At 46.8% G+C, this 21,959-nt stretch overlaps 1 protein-coding gene across 2 annotated transcripts in view; it reads left to right on the top strand.

Moving 5' to 3' along the window:
* The first annotated feature begins 523 nt into the window (after positions 1 to 523).
* Positions 524 to 21,959, top strand: part of ARHGAP10 (Rho GTPase activating protein 10) — a 351,925-nt gene continuing 330,489 nt past the window's right edge. For both annotated transcript variants that reach the window (XM_040418526.1, XM_040418527.1), the window contains exon 1: positions 524 to 943. In XM_040418526.1, the coding sequence (XP_040274460.1) occupies positions 790 to 943 (154 nt within the window). In that variant the 5' untranslated portion in view covers positions 524 to 789. The remainder of the gene's footprint in view (positions 944 to 21,959) is intronic.

A 21,959-nucleotide genomic window follows, 5' to 3' on the forward strand; every position in this document is an offset into this window, starting at 1 on the left:
CGGATGAGGACCCATTCATTTGAATGGGTCCGCAATCACGGAGATGCGGAACGGAAGCATGGATCAGTGTTTCCGTCCGTGCCCCCGCACCGCAAAAAAATAGAACTATGTGCGGACGGATCGCGGACCCATTCATGTTGAATGGGTCTCCCTTGATCCGTCCCGGCCGCCGCACGGATGTTGGCTGTGCATTCAATGCACGGAACGGATGCCCAACGTTCGTGTGCAAGAGGCCTTGGACAAGCAATTAACCTTTTGTGACAGAAATACTGAATATTTTTAATAAAGACCAATTGAAAAACGTAGCCCAAAATGAGTAAAACGCAGTCATAAAATCTGTCCCCAAGTTGTACAGAGCTGACTGAAATGCCCCTTGGACCCCACCCCAGTAGAACAGGGCACAGGGCTTCTGCCAGGCTGTAATGTGACAGAGCCGGAGGTCAGGCCCGAGGTGACGGGGGAGGGCTGCCAGGCAGAGGAGGCCGTGCTGGAGGACAAGGAAAGAGGAGGAGTGCAAGGAGGCTACAGGAGGATGTGCGCGGAGGGCACCGGCATCAGTGGGGCGGGCTCTGTGTGCAGGAATGTGTGCACTGGGGCTGAGCGGACACACATCCCCGCAGCTCGGAGTCTCCTCAGCCCGGGCTCCGTGAACCGGCTGCAACTTCCCGCCTGGTGCCGCCGAGCCCCGTGTAGCAGCCACCCCCGGTCTGCCCGCTTCTCCGCCGTCTTGGTTGCCTATTAAGGGATTTACAAGGAGGCAGTGCGGCTGGGAGCCAGGTCGTCCTCAGCATGGGGCTGCAGCCCTTGGAGTTTAGTGACTGCTACCTGGACAGCCCCTGGCTCCGGGAGAGGGTACGTGCCCATGAGGCGGAGCTGGACAGAACCAACAAGTTCATCAAGGACCTGCTGAAGGATGGGAAGAACCTGATAGCGGCCACCAAGAGTAAGTGACAGGAGCTGCCATTTTCTGTCCCCTCAGGCTGGGCTCACACTCATAGTGACAGTCCTGGGAATGCACTCAGCAGTCACTCAGGCTGTGCTCACACTTATAGTGACAGTCCTAGGAAAGCACTCAGCAGTCACTCAGGCTGTGCTCACACTCATAGTGACAGTCCTGGGAATTCACTCAGCAGTCACTCAGGCTGGGCTCACACTCATAGTGACAGTCCTGGGAATGCACTCAGCACACAGCCTAGACTCACACTCATAGTGACAGTCCTGGGAATGCACTCAGCAGTCACTCAGCCTGGGCTCACACTCACAGTGACAGTCCTGGGAATGCACTCAGCAGTCACTCAGCCTGGGCTCACACTCATAGTGACAGTCCTGGGAATGCACTCAGCAGTCACTCAGGCTGGGCTCACTCATAGTGACAGTCCTGGGAATGCACTCAGCAGTCACTCAGCCTGGGCTCACACTCACAGTGACAGTCCTGGGAATGCACTCAGCAGTCACTCAGGCTGGGCTCACACTCATAGTGACAGTCCTAGGAAAGCACTCAGCAGTCACTCAGGCTGGGCTCACACTCATAGTGACAGTCCTGGGAATGCACTCAGCAGTCACTCAGGCTGGGCTCACACTCATAGTGACAGTCCTGGGAATGCACTCAGCAGTCACTCAGGCTGTGCTCACACTCATAGTGACAGTCCTGGGAATGCACTCAGCAGTCACTCAGCCTGGGCTCACACTCATAGTGACAGTCCTGGGAATGCACTCAGCAGTCACTCAGCCTGGGCTCACACTCATAGTGACAGTCCTGGGAATGCACTCAGCACACAGCCTAGACTCACACTCATAGTGACAGTCCTGGGAATGCACTCAGCAGTCACTCAGGCTGTGCTCACACTCACAGTGACAGTCCTGGGAATGCACTCAGCAGTCACTCAGCCTGGGCTCACACTCATAGTGACAGTCCTGGGAATGCACTCAGCACACAGCCTAGACTCACACTCATAGTGACAGTCCTGGGAATGCACTCAGCAGTCACTCAGGCTGTGCTCACACTTACAGTGACAGTCCTGGGAATGCACTCGGCAGTCACTCAGGCTGTGCTCACACTCATAGTGACAGTCCTGGGAATGCACTCAGCAGTCACTCAGGCTGTGCTCACACTCGCAGTGACAGTCCTGGGAATGCACTCAGCAGTCACTCAGGCTGGGCTCACACTCATAGTGACAGTCCTAGGAATGCACTCAGCAGTCACTCAGCCTGGGCTCACACTCATAGGCCTCTTTCACACGACAGTATGTCTTTTTCAGTGTTTTGCGGTCCGTTTTAAACGGATCCGTTGTTCCGTTTTTTTGTTTCCGTTGTGTTTCCGTTTCCGTATTTCCGTTTTTCTGTTCCGTTTTTCCGTATGGCATATACAGTGTACAGTAATTTCATAGAAAAAATTGGGCTGGGCATAACATTTTCAATAGATGGTTCCGCAAAAAACGGAACGGATACGGAAGACATACGGATGCATTTCCGTATGCATTCCGTTTTTTTGCGGACCCATAGACTTTAATGGAGCAACGGAACGTGATTTGCGGCCAAATATAGGACATGTTCTATCTTAAACGGAACGGAAAAACGGAAATACGGAAACTGAATGCATACTGAACACATTCCGTTTTTTTTGCGGAACCATTGAAATGAATGGTTCCGTATACGGACCGCCAAAAACGGCCCGCAAAACGGAAAAAGAAAACGGCCGCGTGAAAGAGGCCATAGTGACAGTCCTGGGAATGCACTCAGCACACAGCCTAGACTCACACTCATAGTGACAGTCCTGGGAATGCACTCAGCAGTCACTCAGGCTGTGCTCACACTTACAGTGACAGTCCTGGGAATGCACTCGGCAGTCACTCAGGCTGTGCTCACACTCATAGTGACAGTCCTGGGAATGCACTCAGCAGTCACTCAGGCTGTGCTCACACTCACAGTGACAGTCCTGGGAATGCACTCAGCAGTCACCCAGGCTGTGCTCACACTCACAGTGACAGTCCTGGGAATGCACTCAGCAGTCACTCAGGCTGTGCTCACACTCACAGTGACAGTCCTGGGAATGCTCTGCACTCAGCAGTCACTCAGGCCATAAGCGGGATGGTCTGACAGGTGCACGGTCATGTGTGACTGGTGACCACTAATGTGGCCTCCAGGAGGAAATTAAGTCACTCTTTTTATAGCATTGATTGTATTGCCAGTCAGTGGCGGACATGGCTTTCCTCCACGTTTCTCTGTGGCCGGCTTAGTCTTCTTCTTTTATTTTATTTTTTAGGAAATCCTTCTATTGTACATAAAATAACAATTCTGGGGCATCTTTTCTTAGAGATTTGTATGGTGTCTTTCCTCTGTTCTAAATAGACTGGGCGTTACCATTCCCCAGGGCTGGACTGGCGATAGACCCTACAGGGAAATTTCCGACGGCCGCAGGTGCCCTTCTTAATTCAACTCAGGACGGTGATATATTTGAAGATTTTGGCGGTATTTTGTGCTACACTGTGGTATCTGGTTCTGCTGGGGCAGTATATTGTGCTGCACTGTGGTATTTGGTTCTGCTGGGGCAGTATATTGTGCTGCACTGTGGTATTTGGTTCTGCTGGGGCAGTATATTGTGCTGCACTGTGGTATCTGGTTCTGCTGGGGCAGTATATTGTTCTGCACTGTGGTATCTGGTTCTGCTGGGGCAGTATATTGTGCTGCACTGTGGTATTTGGTTCTGCTGGGGCAGTATATTGTGCTGCACTGTGGTATCTGGTTCTGCTGGGGCAGTATATTGTGCTGCACTGTGGTATCTGGTTCTGCTGGGGCAGTATATTGTGCTGCACTGTGGTATCTGGTTCTGCTGGGGCAGTATATTGTGCTGCACTGTAGTATTTAGTTCTGCTGGGGCGGTATATTGTGCTGCACTGGGGTATTTGGTTCTGCGGGGGTGGTATTTTGTGCTGCACTGTGGTATCTGGTTCTGCTGGGGTGGTATTTTGTGCTGCACTGTGGTATCTGGTTCTGCTGGGGCAGTATATTGTGCTGCACTGTAGTATTATTTAGTTCTGCTGGGGCAGTATATTGTGCTGCACTTTAGTATTTAGTTCTGCTGGGGCGGTATATTGTGCTGCACTGTGGTATCTGGTTCTGCTGGGGCGGTATATTGTGCTGCACTGTGGTATCTGGTTCTGCTGGGGTGGTATTTTGTGCTGCACTGTGGTATCTGGTTCTGCTGGGGCGGTATTTTGTGCTGCACTGTGGTATCTGGTTCTGCTGGGGCGGTATTTTGTGCTGCACTGTGGTATCTGGTTCTGCTGGGGCGGTATATTGTGCTGCACTGTGGTATTTGGTTCTGCTGGGGCGGTATATTGTGCTGCACTGTGGTATCTGGTTCTGCTGGGGCGGTATATTGTGCTGCACTGTGGTATCTGGTTCTGCTGGGGCGGTATATTGTGCTGCACTGTGGTATCTGGTTCTGCTGAGGTGGTATTTTGTGCTGCACTGTGGTATCTGGTTCTGCTGAGGTGGTATTTTGTGCTGCAGTGTGGTATCTGGTTCTGCTGGGGTGGTATTTTGTGCTGCACTGTGGTATCTGGTTCTGCTGGGGCGGTATATTGTGCTGTACTGTGGTATTGCTGGCCCCGCCTACTTATGTTGGCTCCACCTACTTGTGTTGCCCCACCTTCTGTGAATGTGGACCTGCCTACAACATGAGGGATTGTGGGGGGTATTTGTACTATTGGATAAGCCCTATAAGTTCTCAGTCCGTCCCCGCCATTCCCCTGTGACTAGGATGCGCCTGTACATAGTCAGCACTGACTGGACGGTGTCGGTGTGTCAGAACACAGCGCACTGACAAGGGGAACGGTGACACCCAGTAGTAAATGTATTCAGTCCTTTCTAGGGGGAATAATGAGGGATGCCACAATTTCTAAGAAAAGCTGCTCCAGCATTATTTAGTTCATAGGGAGTGCGGTTATTTACTAAAATAGTCATGTCAGGAGAGCTAGTGGGTCATCTTTCAGTCCAGGAAACGTGCACCATGTGGTGGCACCATAATGACTGAGTACAGGAACTGGGCATCGTAGCTGTTTCCCTGACCAAAAATGCTGGTGTGAAATTAGCCTTAGGCCTCATGCACACGAATATATATTCTTTCAGTGTCCGTTCCGTTTTTTTTAGCGGACCGTATACGGAACCATTCATTTCAATGAGTCCGCAAAAAAAAAAAAAAGTTAGTTACTCAATGTGCATTCCGTTTCCGTATGTCCGTATTTACGTTCCGCAAAAAAATAGAACATGTCCTAATGTTGTCCGCATTACGGACAAGGATAGGACTGTTCTATTAGGGGCCAGCTGTTCCATTCCGCAAAACATGGAATGCACACGGACATCATCCGTATTTTTTGCGGATCCATTTTTTGCGGACCACAAAATACATAGTCATGTGCATGAGAACTTAGGGTAGGTTCACACAGAGGTTTATGGAGATTTTAGTTTTGAGGTAGATTTTTCCTTCAGCTCAGTGGTGAGGCGAGCACATGTAATTACAGCTTCTCCACCCCATTCACGCGAATGCTCCTTCCCATTGAAGTGAATAGGGACTGATGAGCTGTAATTGCACCTGCTTGCCGCTGAGATATCAATGGTGAGCGCTGCGTTCTCTTACAACAGCTGGTCGGCAGGGGTGTTAGGAGTGTGATCCCCACCAATCTCATACCGGGGATAGGTGATTAATATAGGAAACCGGACATCCCCTTTTACGGAAAGTCAGTAAGGTTACGACCACACTGCGCAGGTGAGCGGTATGACTCGATTGTAATGCCCAGCCTCTAATTAAAATAATGACACCGCACAGTTTAGTCAGTCTGCACGGATAATGATTATGCGGCACCTTCAGTACTGTCCCTTGCTGCGGTACTCAAATGTGGCCATGTTGGAAGCAGCACACGACTGCGCAATGTAGTTGTACCCTGATTCCTCTAATCTTAAAAGGGTTGTCTCACTTCAGCAAATGGCTGAGAAAGTTAATACAAGGCAGTTACTAATGTATTTTGATTGTCCATATTGCTTCCTTTGCTGGCTGGAATTAATTTCCACCACATTATACACTGCTCGTTTCCATGGTTACGACCACCCTGCAATCTAGCAGCGGTGGCTGCGCTTGCACACTGGTAGAAAAAAGCACTGGCCTATGGGCACTCCTTTAAAGGGGTTATCCGATTTTAGAAACATCCCCCCCCCCCCCCCCATGTGCCGGGCCCCTCAGAGGGAATATACTTACGCCGCTCCTGATCCCTGCACCGCCGCTGCTGCTTCTCCCTGTACACTGATGAAAACATCCGTGTCTGGGGGAGGGGGGGGAGCAGCCAATGGCAGGCGGCGATGCTAGGGAGGCCCATCCCCGCCCCTACGTGCCATTGGCTGCTCCCCCCCCGACACCGGATGTTTTCATTGGTGTGCAGGGAGAAGCAGCAGCGGCTGTGCGGGGACCAGGGCCCGGCACATGAGGGGGGGAGGGGGGGGATGTTTCTGAAATGGGATAACCCCTATAGGTCTTGCGTCAAGCAGTTCTAGAATTATAGATAGCACTCACTTGACTATGTTTGCAAATAAAGAATTTCTTATTGCTACCACCATTCAGGCGGTAAAACACCCTTCTTCAGGCATTTCTCTACAAGGTTTGGTGGTAGAAAGCCACCACTGATGCATTTCTCTAAGGCCTCATGCACACGACCGTTGTGTGCATCCGTGGCCGTTGTGCCGTTTTCCTCCTACTGGTAAGTGACAGGTCTGTGCTATAAGCAATGCGCCGCACAGACCTGTCATTTACCAGTAGGAGGAGCACCTGGCCGGTCACAGACATCGCAGCTCGCAGGTAAGTATAATGCTTCTAAAAATTGCTAAGTAACCATGGCAACCAGGACTGCAGTAGCGTCCTGGTTGCCATGGTTACCGATCGGAGCCCCAGCGATTAAACTGGGACTCCGATCGGTACTCTCCGCTGCCTCCAATGATAGGGGGGAGATTTTAATTAGGAGGGGGAGGGAGGGGGGGCCCACTGGCCACCAATTAATATACAGTACTACAGGGGAGGGAGGGGGGGGCCGTCCGCACTGGCCACCAATGTGTTAACTACAGGGGAGGGAGGGGGGCGGCCGCACTGGCCATCAATGTGTTAAATACAAGGGAGGGAGGGGGGGCCGCACTGGCCACCAATGAGTTAAATACAGGGGAGGGAGGGGGGGCCGCACTGGCCACCAATGAGTCAAATACAGGGGGGGAGGGGGGGTTCTGCCCCCTGCTGCCTGGCAGCACCTGCCAGGCAGCAGTGGGCAGTCATGTACACAGTTCTTTTAGTATATTCTAACCTGAAGCGTCCCCATCACCATGGGAACGCCTCTGTGTTAGAATATACTGTCGGATCTGAGTTTCACGATCTAACTCAAATCCGATGGTATATTCTAACATAGAGGCGTTCCCATGGTGATGGGGACGCTTCAAGTTAAAATATACCATCGGATTGGAGAAAACTCAGATCCGATGGTATAAAAGGGACTCCTGACTTTACATTGAAAGTCAATGGGGGACGGATCCGTTTGCAATTGCACCATATTGTGTCACCGTCAAACGGATCCGTCCCCATTGACTTGCATTGTAATTCAGGACGGATCCGTTTGGCTCCGCACGGGCAGGCGGACACCAAAACGACTTTTTTTTCATGTCCGTGGATCCTCCAAAAATCAAGGAAGACCCACAGACAAAAAAACGGTCACGGATCACGGACCTACGGACCCCTTTTTTTGCGGAACTTAAAAAAATGAGGCCTAATTCTGGAGCACTGCTGTACCATACCTGGTTATACATGGCACCATTCACATCGTTTATAACAGCTAAGTGGATAAAATTAGAAATAAATGGGGAGCAAGGCCATTATGTAAAGTTAGAGTAAAAGCTTTCTCTGATGGGGACCCTGTAGGGTCATAAAGGGGATCCTGTCTTCAAGTTAGTGGTGTCCAAATCCCCGGCAGTATGAACCTGTAATGACAAGTTCCCTTTAATGATTCTCTCCCCCCCTCCCCCAAAGATGGACTCTGCTGATCTCCATTCTCCTCTGTGTGAGATAACGTAATATCCTTACTTAGGACCTGTCATGAGAACAGGTCTTCTAATCACATGACCCCACATACAGCTGCGATTGGCTGCCATTAAGGGGTTGTCCGGGTTCAGCTCATAATTTCACCCAGGCAGCCCGCCTGATTTTAGCATCAGAGCATTTCATGCTCCGATGCTTTCCCTTGCCCTGTGTAGGATCGCGCAGGGCAAGGGCTCTTTTATTTACAATAACACATTACCGGGCGGAAGCTTCCGCCCAGCAGTGTGTTCGGTGACGTCACCAGCTCTGATGGACGGGCTTTAGCGCTGTCCTGGCCGTTTTACACGCTAGGGCAGCGCTAAAGTCCGCCCATCAGACCCGGTGACGTAACCGGGCTTCCTGCTAGGCGGAAGCCTCCCCATGAAGAGCCCAGTACGTCACCGGAACTCCAGAAAATGCAATTTAGCGCAGGGCAAAGGAGAACATCGCAGCATGAACTGCTCCGATGCTCAAGTCGGGGGCTGCCTGGGTGATAATGGGGATATGTCCGGGTTCAGCTCTGAACCCGGACAGCCCCTTTAAGGACATGTCCTTGGTGCGGATGATGCATCCTTGCTTTCCTTTGCATTCCTGCACAGAGAGGAAGGTGGCTCTATGGTGTACTATTGTATACTTCAGAAGTATTTTTCATGTAATGCGCCAGGAGCATTTACTGACCTACACCAAATGGATATTCTACATGCAGTGTGAACAGAGCCTTTCATGGTAGAAAATAAGTAAGGATGGTTCAGAAGCGGAGGTTCCTACTGATGCCCGAGTGGAAGGGGTTACAGTATTAAGTTCAGGGCTGGGGCCTTCACATGTGGTACATCTTACTGCAGAAATTTTCTGCAACTGAAAGTCAGTTCCATGCATACGGCAATTCACATCAATGGAACTGATATTTAGTCTCAGAAAATGTATGCGACAAGATTTGCTGCATTTGAAGGCACACTTGGGTTTCTGTTCCCCTTACCTGTTAACTTAATAGCACACAGGACACGCTTGGAGAAATTAAGCCGCCATTTTTAGGACAGCCTCTCCATGGTTTTCTCCCTGCAGGGTACATTGCTGTTTTTCTAGTGTAGAAATTGATCTAAATCACATATGCTCCCCATACACAGTGTGGTCGAGGAGACTTGTTATCACCATGATGTCCTGTTTGTTCTTCTTTAATGTTTTTGGGTGTTCAAATATCATAAAGACACTAGTGAAATAAAGTGAGACTCTGGTTTGTAGCCAAAATGAGTTTGGGCACAAACTTTTGAGCGACAGTCACAGCTCATAATTAATAGTACATATAGGCCTCTTTCACATGCCGGTGAATCATGGACGTGTGCTGTCCACGGTCTCACATGTACCGATTGACCTTAATGTGTGTATTCAGACATCAGTGGTTTTCCATGGACCGTGGGTCTATGGTGACACTGCGGAAGCATACCCTGTTTTTGCCCATGATTATAGATCCCTCGCACATATTATACTCTATGGATCATTGGTAGGAGATCCTCTGGAAATTAATTTTCAGCCTAGCAGTGTCCATTTTTGACACATGGAGGTCAAAAAGGCACACACATACCATACACGGATTCTGGATATGTTCACGGATGAACCTCTTGTCACGAATGTCATCACCGGACACAAACAAGTGAAATATGCCTTAGTCATGTCTCTCAACATTTGTTGCATATGCTCCTAAAAAGAAGTTTCTTCTTAGGCCTCCTGCACACGACCGTTTCCCCCCCCCCCATTTACTGGCCGTTTTTTGCGTTCCGTATACGGTCCGTATGCGGAACCATTCATTTCAATGGTTCCTCAAAAAAAACTGAATGTACTCCGTATGCATTCCGTTTCCGTATTTCCGTTCCGTTTCAAGATAGAACATGTCCTATAATTGCCCGCAAATCACGTTCCGTGGCTCCATTCAAGTCAATGGGTCCGCAAAAAAAACTGAACACATACGGAAATGCATCCGTATGTCTTCCGTTTTTGTGGAACCATCTATTGAAAATGTTATGCCCAGTCCAATTTTATCTATGTAATTACTGTATACTGTATATGCCATACGGAAAAACGGAACAGAAACGAAAACGCAACGGAAACAAAAAACGGAACAACGGATCTGTGAAAAACGGACCGCAAAACACTGAAAAAGCCATACGGTCGTGTGCAGGAGGCCTTATGGTTTGGACTTGTGTCATTTTGTTGTGCTGCTTTTGAACTTTTTTTTAAATGACCGCAGGGTGTGCTTGAATTTAGCGCTTGGGTTCTGATTTCAGTAACTGTAGTGTGTGCTTACAGCTATATACATCAAGTCTTAACATGATCTCATAGTTACTTCCTGTACTAGATCCTGCAATGTGCAGACAAAGCAAGGATCCCTCTTGCCCACCTGCTGTCTGAAGTGTGCACAGAGAAAAATGTATCCAAAGCCAAGAAAATTCTAGGTAGAGTCATGGTCAAAAGTTTTGAGAATGACGCACATTGTTTGTTTTCACAAACCTGTTGCTTTAGTGTTTTTTGTCGGATGTTTCTATGGTGTACTAAAGTACAATTCAAAATTTTTTTTTTTAACTTCTATACATCACGTTATTGCAAAAACTTGACCCTTTATCTTCAAGACTTCTGCAGTTCACCCTGGCAGATCCTGGGGCTAATTCTGGCTCCTGGCAACCCATTCGTACCTAATCAGTGCTTGGGGTTTACCACAATTTCTGTGTTTAGTTTGTGAATTTGCTTTTTAAAGGTTGACCATGGTTCTCAATGGGGTTGAAATGTGAGGAGTTTCCTGGTCATAGATCCAAAACTTTTTTGTTCACTGAGCCACATAGTTATTAGTTATCACTTTTGCCTTATGACATGTTGCTCCATCATGATGGAAAAGGAATTGTTCATCACCAAATAGCTTCTGGATCACTGATAGAAGTTGCTCTTGGATGATGTTTTGAAACCATTCCTTCATTCATGGCAATGCCAATAGGCAGAATTGTGAGCGAGCCCACTCCCTTGGATGAGAAGCACACATGAATGGTCTCTGAATACTGTAGGATTGGCATGCACAGTGAGGTGAAGGCTTTTCGAGGATGACCTGGTGTCAATGACTAGGGTAAAGTTATTTTCTCTGATAAAGCGCCTTTAGACTGTTTGGCACATCTGAAAAAATGACCGGAGAAGAAAAGTGAGCGTTGCCATAGGTCCTGTGTCATGCCAACAGTACAGCATCGTGAGACCACTAATGTGTAGGGTTGCATCTCATCCAGGAGAGTGGGCTAACTCATAACTTTGCCTAAGAACACTGCCACAAATATAAAATGGTATTAGAAACATCCTCTAACTCCAACCATCCAGGAGCAATTTGGTAATGATCAATGTTTTTTCCAGCATGATAGAGCACCATGTCACAAGTCTAAAGTGATAACCATGTGCCTCAGTGAACAAAACATTGAAATTTTGGGTCCATGGCCAGAAAGCTCCTCAGATCTCATACCGACTGAGAACCTGTGGTCAATCCTAAAAAAACAAGTGGACAAAACAACTATAGAAAATTTGTGATAAACTCCAAGCACTGATAAGGTAAGAATGGGTTGCCATCAGTCCGTATTTGGTCCAAAAGCTGATATCCAGCATGCTGGGGCGAACTGCAAAAGTCTTGAAAAAGAAGGGTCAACACTGGAAATATTGAGTCTTTGCATAAACTTGATGGATTTATCAATAAAAGTTGTAAAATAAATAACTAAAAGTAAAAAAATCAAAAAATGTATGAAATGCCTAGAATTGTACTTCAGTATACCACAGAAACATCTGACCAAAAAGATCTAAAAACACTGAAACAGCAACTTTGTGAAAACCAAAATGTGTGTCCGTCTCAAAACTTTTGGCCACAGTTTGCATTTGTATATCATTTTAGATTTACATGCATTTATATTACAGTGTATTAATATATGTATATTTATTTCTTTATGTAAAAATGCTATTTTTTGAGTCGGTGAGTCTTTCATTCATCACAGCGAGATGTGTACCTAATAAATAGTAGACGCATTATATTGGCGGGTAAATGTGCAGTAGTGTTTGTTATGAGGGAAGAGCTGCTGAGAACAGAAAATGACTTGACGAGTCCTGAGAATCTGCATATATTTATATTGGAGCTATAGAAGATTAGACAAGTCTTACTGTTAAGTCTTATGTATCCTCAAATGGTTTAAAATCTGCACAGACAAGAGTTCTCTTGCCAAGAAGAGTAGAGTAATAGTGCTGCTGGGTTGTTGTGTTTGTATGATGAATGCCCAATTCAGAACCACTCCTTTTCATATTCTGAACATGACTCCACTAGTTGTGATCCTCACGTCTCTATTCAACACCATTCTACCAATTCAAGTTTTTTTTGCATATTTCATATCTATTGGCTAAAACTGACAAATACATCTCAAAGGGGGTTTCCGAGAAAAACCCCATTGATGTCCCATTCTTAGAATTGCCTATCAATGTGTGATTGGTGAGGGTCTGACGCCAATGATCAGCTGAATGAAGGGCTGCAGCGCTCTCTGGAGCACCACAGCCCTTCATTGTTTCTCCAGGCAGATGGGCTCGTGTGCACGTGCAGCTGTGGCCGCAGTTTAACCCATTCACATAAATGGAGTTGTAGCACCTACCAGGCACAGTTGTACTCATGAATAAGCCTCTGTGCCTGGATAGACGCCCAAGGAACTGCAGTGCCGCAGGATTCATGCAAGCATAATACACATGTATTTTCTGTCTATTACCCCCGTGTGTTACAGCCCGACAGAGGGTCTAACTGGTCCAACCTCTCAGGAACATAGATATAATTGGGGATGTCCATAACACATGGAAGTAATATGGGTCCAAAATACATCTGTATAAGGCCTCATGCACACGACCGTTGTGTGTTTTGCGGTCCGCAAAACATGGATGGCGTCTGTGTGCATTCCGCAATTTGTGGAATGGCGCGGACAGCCTTTAATATAACTGCCTATTCTTGTCCGCAAAACAGACAAGAATAGGACGGGTTATATTTTATTTGCAGACCACGGAACGGAGCAACGGATGCGGAAAGCACACGGAGTGCTGTCCGCATCTTTTGCGGCCACATTGAAGTGAATGGGTCCGCATCCAAGCCGCAAATACTGCTGCTCGGATGCGGACCAAAACAACGGCCGTGTGCATGAGGCCTAATGCTCATTGAATTCAGCCTAAGGCCTGTTTCACAGATGCTTATGCCTCATGCACACAGCCGTGTTTTTTTGTCCACATCCAATTCACATTTTTTGCAGGTCGGATTTGGACCCATTCACTTCAGTGTTGCTGCAAAAGATGCAGACCTCACACCTTGTGCTGTCCACATCCATATGTCCGTTCCGTGGCCCCGCAAAAAAATAGGACATGTCCTATTCTTCTCTATTGTACAGACAAGGATAGGACTGTTCTATAGAAGGCAGAGTGTTCTGTTCCGCAAAATGCTGAACACACACAGCCGATATCCTTGTTTTGTGGATGTGTAATTTGTGGACTGCAAAAACTGCTACGAACATGTGCATGAGTCTTTAGGCAGTGGGAAAAATAATGCTACTTGTGTCAGAAGTGTTCCCATCTTGAAAGCTGCTCCCATGACCTAGACCCATGGCGTTATAATGATTTACAATGCTGTGTGTTCCTGCCTGACATTAAGGCTCCATTCACACGTCCGCAAAATGGGTCCGCATCCGTTCCGCAATTTTGCGGAACGGGTGCGGACCCATTCATTCTCTATGGGGACGGAATGGATGCGGACAGCACACAGTGTGCTGTCCGCATTTGCGGTGCGCGGCCCCGATCTTTGGCTCCGCTGCTCCGCAAAAAATTAGAGCATGTCCTATTCTTGTCTGCAGCTGCGGACAAGAATAGGCATTTCTATGGGGGTGCCAGGCTGGTGTGTTGCGGACCCGCAATTTGCGGGTCCGCAACACACCACGGACGTGTGAATGCAGCCTAAGGCCTTATGCACACGGACGTTTTTTTTTGCGGTCCGCAAAAACGGTTTCCGTTGTTCCGTGATCCGTGTCCTTTTTTCATCCGTGGGTCTCCCTTGATTTTTGGAGGATCCACAGACATGAAAAGTGAAAAAAAAAACTAAGTCAAGTTTGCATTGAAAATGATAGGAAAAACGGACACGGATCGCGGACGACTATCTTGTGTGCATCCGTGATTTTTCACGGACCCATTGACTTAAATGGGTCCGTGAACCGTTGTCCGTGAAAAAAATAGGTCATTTCTTATTTTTTTCACGGACTGGAAAAACGGATCACGTACGCGGAAGCCAAACGGTGCATTTTCCGATTTTTCCACGGACCCATTGAAAGTCAATGGGTCTGCGGAAAAAAACTGAAAACGGTACAACGGCCGTGGATGCACACAACGGTCGTGTGCATGAGGCCTAACTCCAATGAATTGTACTGATGGCATTAAGTCAGTACAGTTCTTTAGAGTTGAGGTCGGGCAGGAATACAAAGCATTATAAATCATTATAGTCCCATGGCGTTATGTCCTAGAAGCAGTATTCAGGGTGGGAGATACCTATGACACACAGAGCTCATTTTTCGCACTGAATACACTCGTGTGAAATTGGCTTTTGGTCGCTTTCGTACTGTCAGTGTTTAGTCAGTGATTTCCATCAGTGATTGTGAGTCTAAGGGCTCGTTCACACGACCATTGGTGTCCCGTTCCCGTATTGCGGACCCGCAATACACGGGCACCGTTCCGTTGTCATTCCGCATCACGGATGCAAACCCATTGATTTAAATGGGTCCGGAGATGCGGAGCGGAAGCACGGAACGCAAAACTACGGAAGCACTACGGAGTGCTTTTTGGGGTTCCGTTCCTCTGCACCGCAAAAAGATAGAACATGCTCTATCTTTTTGCGGAATGGAGGGATCGCTGACCCATCCAAGTGAATGGGTCTGTGATCCCCATAGGCCTGCCCCACGCAAGGTGCCCGTGCATTGCGGACCGCAATTTGCGGTTCACAGCACGGGCACGGAACACCAACGGTCGTGTGAACAAGCCCTAAACCAGGAGTGAAGACTACACAGAGATAAGGTGTAATGGGAAGATTTGTACCTGTTCTGGGTTTTGGATCTGCACCCGGTTTTGGCTCACAATCACCGACTTAGGGCTCCTGCACACGACCGTATGGCTTTTTCAGTGTTTTGCGGTCCGTTTTTCACGGATCCGTAGTTCCATTTATTTTTTTTTTTTCCGTTTCTGTTCCGTTTTTCCGTTCCGTTTTTCCGTATGGCATATACAGTAATTACATAGAAAAAATTGGGCTGGGCATAACATTTTCAATAGATGGTTCCGCAAAAAACGGAACGGATACGGAAGACATACAGATGCATTTCTGTATGTGTTCCGTTTTTTTTGCGAACCCATTGACTTGAACGTGATTTGCGGGCAATAATAGGACATGTTCTATCTTTCAACGGAACGGAGAAACGGAAATACGGAAATGGAATGCATACGGAGTACATTCCGTTTTTTTTGCGGAACCATTGAAATGAATGGGACCGTATACGGAACGCAAAAAACGGCCAGTAAACAGAGAAAAAAAAACGGTCGTGTGCAGGAGGCCTTAGGTTATGTTCACACAGAGGTTTTAGTTTACGTTGCTTTTGGAGCGGATTCCACACCTAAAATTTGCTCATAAAATACATTTAATCCATCACCCATTGATTTCAGCGGGAGATTTACATGCCATGTTTTTTAAATTTTTTTATTCCATTAGCAGTTTTAAAAACCATGGCATGAAGAAATAAGTGATGTGTTTGTTTATTCTTGGTCAGGATTAGGCTACTTTCACACCTGCGTTTAGGTGCGGATCTGTCTGGTATCTGCACAGACGGATCCGCACCTATAATGCAAATGCTTGTATCTGTTCAGAACGGATCCGTTAGAATTATTATTTTTTTTTTGTTCATGATAATGCAAACGGATCCGTTTTGACTTACATTGAAAGTCAATGGGAGGCGGATCCGTTTTCAATTGCACCATATTGTGTCAGTAAAAACGGATCCTTCCCCATTGACTTACATTGTAAGTCAGGACGGATCCGTTTGGCTCAGTTTCGTCAGACGGACACCAAAACGCTGCAAGCAGCGTTTTGGTGTCCGCCTCCAGAGCGGAATGGAGGCTGAACGGAGGCAAACTGATGCATTCTGAACGGATCCTTATCCATTCAGAATGCATTGGGGATGAACGGATCAGTTTTGTGCCGCTTGTGAGAGCCCTGAAACGGATCTCACAGGCGGACCCAGAAACGGCAGTGTGAAAGTAGCCTTAGAAGCAGATTCCACTTCGGTTTTTGTTTTTTTTTCAGCACAGAAAAACTCAGTGTGAGCACAGCCTTCACACGACCGTATATTTTGTCCGTTCTGTTGTTTTTTTTATTTCTTTTTTGCGGACTGTATGCGGAACAATTCATTTCAATAGTTCCACAAAAAAAATAAACGGAAGTTACTCTGTGTGCATTCCATTTCCATGTTCTATTATTGTCCGCATTACGGACAAGGATAGTGCTGTTCTATGAATAGCCAGCTGTTCCGCAAAATACCGAATGCACATGGACGTCATCTGTATTTTTTGCGGACCTCAAAATACCTACGGTCGTGTGAATGAGCCCTTAACCTGACCTGCGGTGCAGATTTTAAATGAGCAGCATTTCAGTTAATATTGCGAATTTCTCCTGTGGAATTCCAGAAAAACTGCAGTGGACCTGTCCCTTGTGAATGTACCCTTAAAGGCCTCTTTCAGACGGGCGTTGCGGGAAAATGTGCGGGTGCGTTACGGGAACACCCGCGATTTTTCCGCGCGAGTGCAAAACATTGTAATGCGTTTTGCAATCGCGCATGTTTGGTACCCAAACCCGAACTTTTTCACAGAAGTTCGGGCTTGGGATCGGTGTTCTGTAGATTGTATTATTTTCCCTTATAACATGGTTATAAGGGAAAATAATAGCATTCTGAATACAGAATGCATAGTAAAATAGCGCTGGAGGGGTTAAAAAAATAATAAAAAAATTTAACTCACCTTAGTCCACTTGATAGCGCAGCGCGGCATCTCCTTCTGTCTCCTTTGCTGAACAGGACCTGTGGTGACGTCACTCCGGTCATCACATGATCCATCACCATGGTAAAAGATCATGTGATGACCGGAGTGACGTCACCACAGGTCCTGTTCAGCAAAGGAGACAGAAGGAGATGCCGGGCTGCGCGATCAAGTGGACAAAGGTGAGTTAAATTATTATTTATTTATTTTTTAACCCCTCCAGCGCTATTTTTCTATGCATTCTGTATTCAGAATGCTATTATGTTCCCTTATAACCATGTTATAAGGGAAAAAAATAATGATCGGGTCTCCATCCCGATCGTCTCCTAGCAACCGTGCGTGAAAATCGCACCGCATCTGCACTTGCTTGCGGATGCTTGCGATTTTCACGCAACCCCATTCACTTCTATGGGGCCTGTGTTGCGTGAAAAACACAGAATATAGAGCATGCTGCGATTTTCACGCAACGCACAAGTGATGCGTGAAAATCACCGCTCATGTGAACAGCCCCATAGAAATGAATGGGTCGGGATTCAGTGCGGGTGCAATGCGTTCAACTCACGCATCGCATCCGCGCGGATTACTCGCCCGTGTGAAAGAGGCCAAAGAGTTTTTATATCCATCTATGCCAATGCGAATGACCAGAGTAAGCGCTGGACCGAGTGGATCTGCAAAAATGGCTGACTGGGCTACACTCTGCTGTTTCCATAACTTCTGTATAATAATGAACGGGAGCTACACAAACTGTGTGAGATTTCCGTATTGAATGAGTCTGTTTTTACTTAATCCCATCCAATGTACAGTGGATGCAATAATGATCCTCACTAGTCTTGAGTGAATCGCGCTTCGGATCATAGATCCAAAGTCGATTTGTTCAAAAACTTCTATTTTAATGCTGTCTCTGTACAGCATTAAAATGTATGGGCTGCGCGTAGGCAAAATTCTTAATGCCTCAAGTCTTGCGAGATTTTGGTGAATTCATTCGGTATTTCTATCTCCATCTTTAAAAACATTTTCGGTATACCTATCTGCGTCTTTAAAAACATTTTCAGATAGGAATCCGAAGTCGGGCACGGTATCGAGGTACCAACAGGTGGCAAACCCGACTTCGGATTCCTATTTTGAAATGTTTTTAAAGCCGCAGATAGGAATGCCAACTGAATTTACTGACGTCTCGCGCGGTTTCAGGCGATATGAATTTTGCCAGTAGTCCGCTCCGGCCCCATTCACCATCATGCGGCCGCCCGGCCTGCCCCCATTATAGTGAATGGGGCCGGAGTGGACTCCTGGCGGCATGCGTGCACTAGCGGCAGCACGGATCCGTCAGGCTGTTCACCTGACGAAACAGCTTGCTGGAGAAGGCTGCTGCTAGTGTGAAAGTAGCCTTAAGGGTAGGTTCACGCTGAGTTTTTTGAGGCAGGTTTTCCTGCAGGTGTTTTAGTCAAAGCCAGCAGGGGTTTCAAAAGGATTAGGAATATAAAGGAAGGCTTGTACGTCTCCTTTATGCTCGATCCACTTCTGGCTGTGGCTGTAAAACATCTGCCTCAAAACCTCCTCCAAAAAACTGTGTGAACCAACCCTTAGGCCTCTTGCACATGACCACAATACAAGGGGCACCGGCCATGTGCATTCCGCATCACGGATGCGGACCTATTCACTTGAATGGGTCCGCAAATCCGGAGATACGAAACGGAACCCTACGGGAGCACTACGGAATGCTTTTGTGGGGTTCCATTCCGGTGCTTCCGTTCCGCAAAAAGATAGAACTTGTCCTATCTTTTTGCGGGACGGACGGATCGCGGACCCCATTCAAGTGAATGGGGTCACGATCCGCATGCAACATCCCCATGGTCGGTGCAAGAGGCCTTAGTGTGTTGTCTATTCAAGTGTACAGGAACGAGCCATCCTATTGAAATGAATGGGATGGCTTGTAGTTATGCCGGCTTGCTGGTGCACTGTCGACTGCGAGCAGGTAAACAAAGGAAGGCAGCACTCGCATGGAATGTGGCCTTCCATTCAACCAGCTGAGCGGCTGGGGTGCCGGGTGTCAGTCGGACCCCCACTGATCTGATATTAATGACCTATCATGAGGATAGCTCATCAATATTAAAATGCCAGAAAACCCCTTTAATGTTGGCCAAACCCAGGGACTGGCCAACCATCTAATGTAGGGGTGTGCAGCCTCCAGCACTCCAGCTGTTACAACTCCCAGCATGCTCTGTTATCTTTTATGGGAGTTTCAAAAACAGCCCTTCAAGTATGCATTCTGGGAGTTGTAGTTTCACAACTGCTGGGGTGCCAGAGGTTGCTGCCCTTGACCTAATGAGTATATAGGGGTGTCTTGACTTTGGCCCGCTCCTTGGTTTTCAGAGGGCCGGCGGTGGCTTAGGCCTGATTCACACAACCGTGCTCAGTCTGGGAAACACGGCCTGTGTGTCGGCCGCATGTCCTAGACCAACCGCGGCTCCACTGACCCAAACTTACTGCATCATCACGTTTTATGATGCAGTCAGTTCTGATTGCAGGGCTATTGTACTGTACTGACATGATGATAATAACTGCCGGCCATGCGCCTGTTCGGCGTATGGCCACCTTTCCAGACAAGGTTGTCAGCATTCTTCCTGAGCGCTGATAAGAAGATGCCTTTCTTGCCCACTCTTGTCTTGCTTTGCATTTTTCCTGTGAACGTCACGTTGTTGTGATGAGTGCGCTCATACTCTGACTTCTGAGTCTTAAGAATGTAGATTTGGATAAAGTATCCTGAATGTTTCTTTCTACTATAGAGCAGTGTTAATGACTACTACAGTATTACAATTTGGACTGAAGCTGCAGGTTTGACAGGAGGCTAGATACTATGGTCCCAGTGGATTAGAGCTACAGTATTAAGACACTGGATATGTTAGTATGTGAGATCTATGGGGATCTCCTGGAAACCCTGGCCCAAGAGCAAGGACACCATTTCTGTGTCTTTAAAAAGGTTAATGTAAAGTTGTCAGGTCAGGATTCTTAAAAACAAACTGGTTTTATGATTTCCTTAGTTAACCTTGCGGCAGTGAACGCTTGGACTGTCTGCTTCCTATGATGTTGTGGTGATTCAGCTTTGTATTGTGGCCACAGACTTGATCTTGGTGACTCAGTGTGCCGCCCCATCATAGCTATGTCATCTGTTGCCCTGGACTATGGTTAGGATTTATGACCGTACATTCTTATGTTTTCTTCAGATGCTCTAGTTAACATCAACTGATAAAATCGCACTTCGAAAATAAGCAGGTATTTTTCTTGTCTATTTAAAGGGAACCTGTCACCGGGATTTTGTGTATAGAGCTGAGGACATGGGCTGCTAGATGGCCGCTAGCACATCTGCAATACCCAGTCCCCATAGCTCTGTGTGCTTTTATTGTGTAAAAAAACTGATTTGATACATATGCAAATATACCTGAGATGAGTCCTGTATGTGAGATGAGTCAGGGACAGGACTCATCTCAGGTTAATTTGCATATGTATCCAATCCGTTTTTTTACACAATGAAAGCACACAGAGCTATGGGCACTGGGTATTGCGTATGTGCTAGCGGCCATACAACTTTTTTTATCGCTTGGTATTATACCTTTTGTGAGGCAAGGTGACCAAAAATGGAACTGTGATTTATTTATATATTTTTTTAAATGGGGTGGATCATGTGATATTTTATAGAGCCTGTCGATACGGACGCAGTTATATCTAATATGTTTACTTTTCTTTTTTTCCCAATCATATATAACTTAATTATGAGAAAAGGGAGCTTTTTTTTTTCTTGGAACTTTTATTTTTATTTTTTTCTGTCAAACTAATTTTTTATTTTATTTTTTATTTTAAACTTTTTTTTAGGCCCCTCTCTCCACTAACCCCATACATGCCACGGTCAGCGCTGACCGTGGCATAGCAAGAGTTAGGCTGCGTTCACACGGGCGAGATTTCCGCGCGGGTGCAATGCGGTAGGTGAACGCATTGCACCCGCACTGAATCTGGACCCATTCTTTTCAATGGGGCTGTTCAGATGAGCGATGATTTTCACGCATCACTTATGCGTTGCGTGAAAATCGCAGCATGCTCTATATTCTGCGTTTTTCACGCAACGCAGGCCCCATAGAAGTGAATGGGGTTGCGTGAAAAACGCAAGCATCCGCAAGCAAGTGCGGATGCGGTGCGATTTTCACGCATGGTTGCTAGGTGACAGTCTATTCACTGTATTATTTTCCCTTATAACATGGTTATAAGGGAAAATAATAGCATTCTGAAAACAGAATGCATAGTAAGTGATCAGTTGAGGGTTAAAAAAAATAAAAAAAATTAACTCGCCTTCTCCGTTTGTTCGCGTAAGTCCCGGTCTCTTCTTTACTTCTCAAAAGATAAACTATGGGCTAAAGGACCCTTGGTGTCGTCAGATCACATGCTCCAATCACATGGTCCATCACCGCGGTGATGGACCATGTGATTGGAGCATGTGATCTGACGTCACCAAAGGTCCTTTAGCCCATAGTTTATCTTTTGAGAAGTAAAGAAGAGACCGGGACTTACGCGAACAAACGGAGAAGGTGAGTTAATTTTTATTTTTTTTTTAACCCTCAACTGATCACTTACTATGCATTCTGTTTTCAGAATGCTATTATTTTCCCTTATAACCATGTTATAAGGGAAAATAATAACATCTACACAACACCGAACCCAAACCTGAACTTCTGTGAAGAAGTTCGGGTCTGGGTACCACAGTCGGTTTTTTATC

Source organism: Bufo bufo, chromosome 2, assembly GCF_905171765.1.
Source record: "Bufo bufo chromosome 2, aBufBuf1.1, whole genome shotgun sequence".
Taxonomy (NCBI): Eukaryota; Metazoa; Chordata; class Amphibia; order Anura; family Bufonidae; genus Bufo; species Bufo bufo.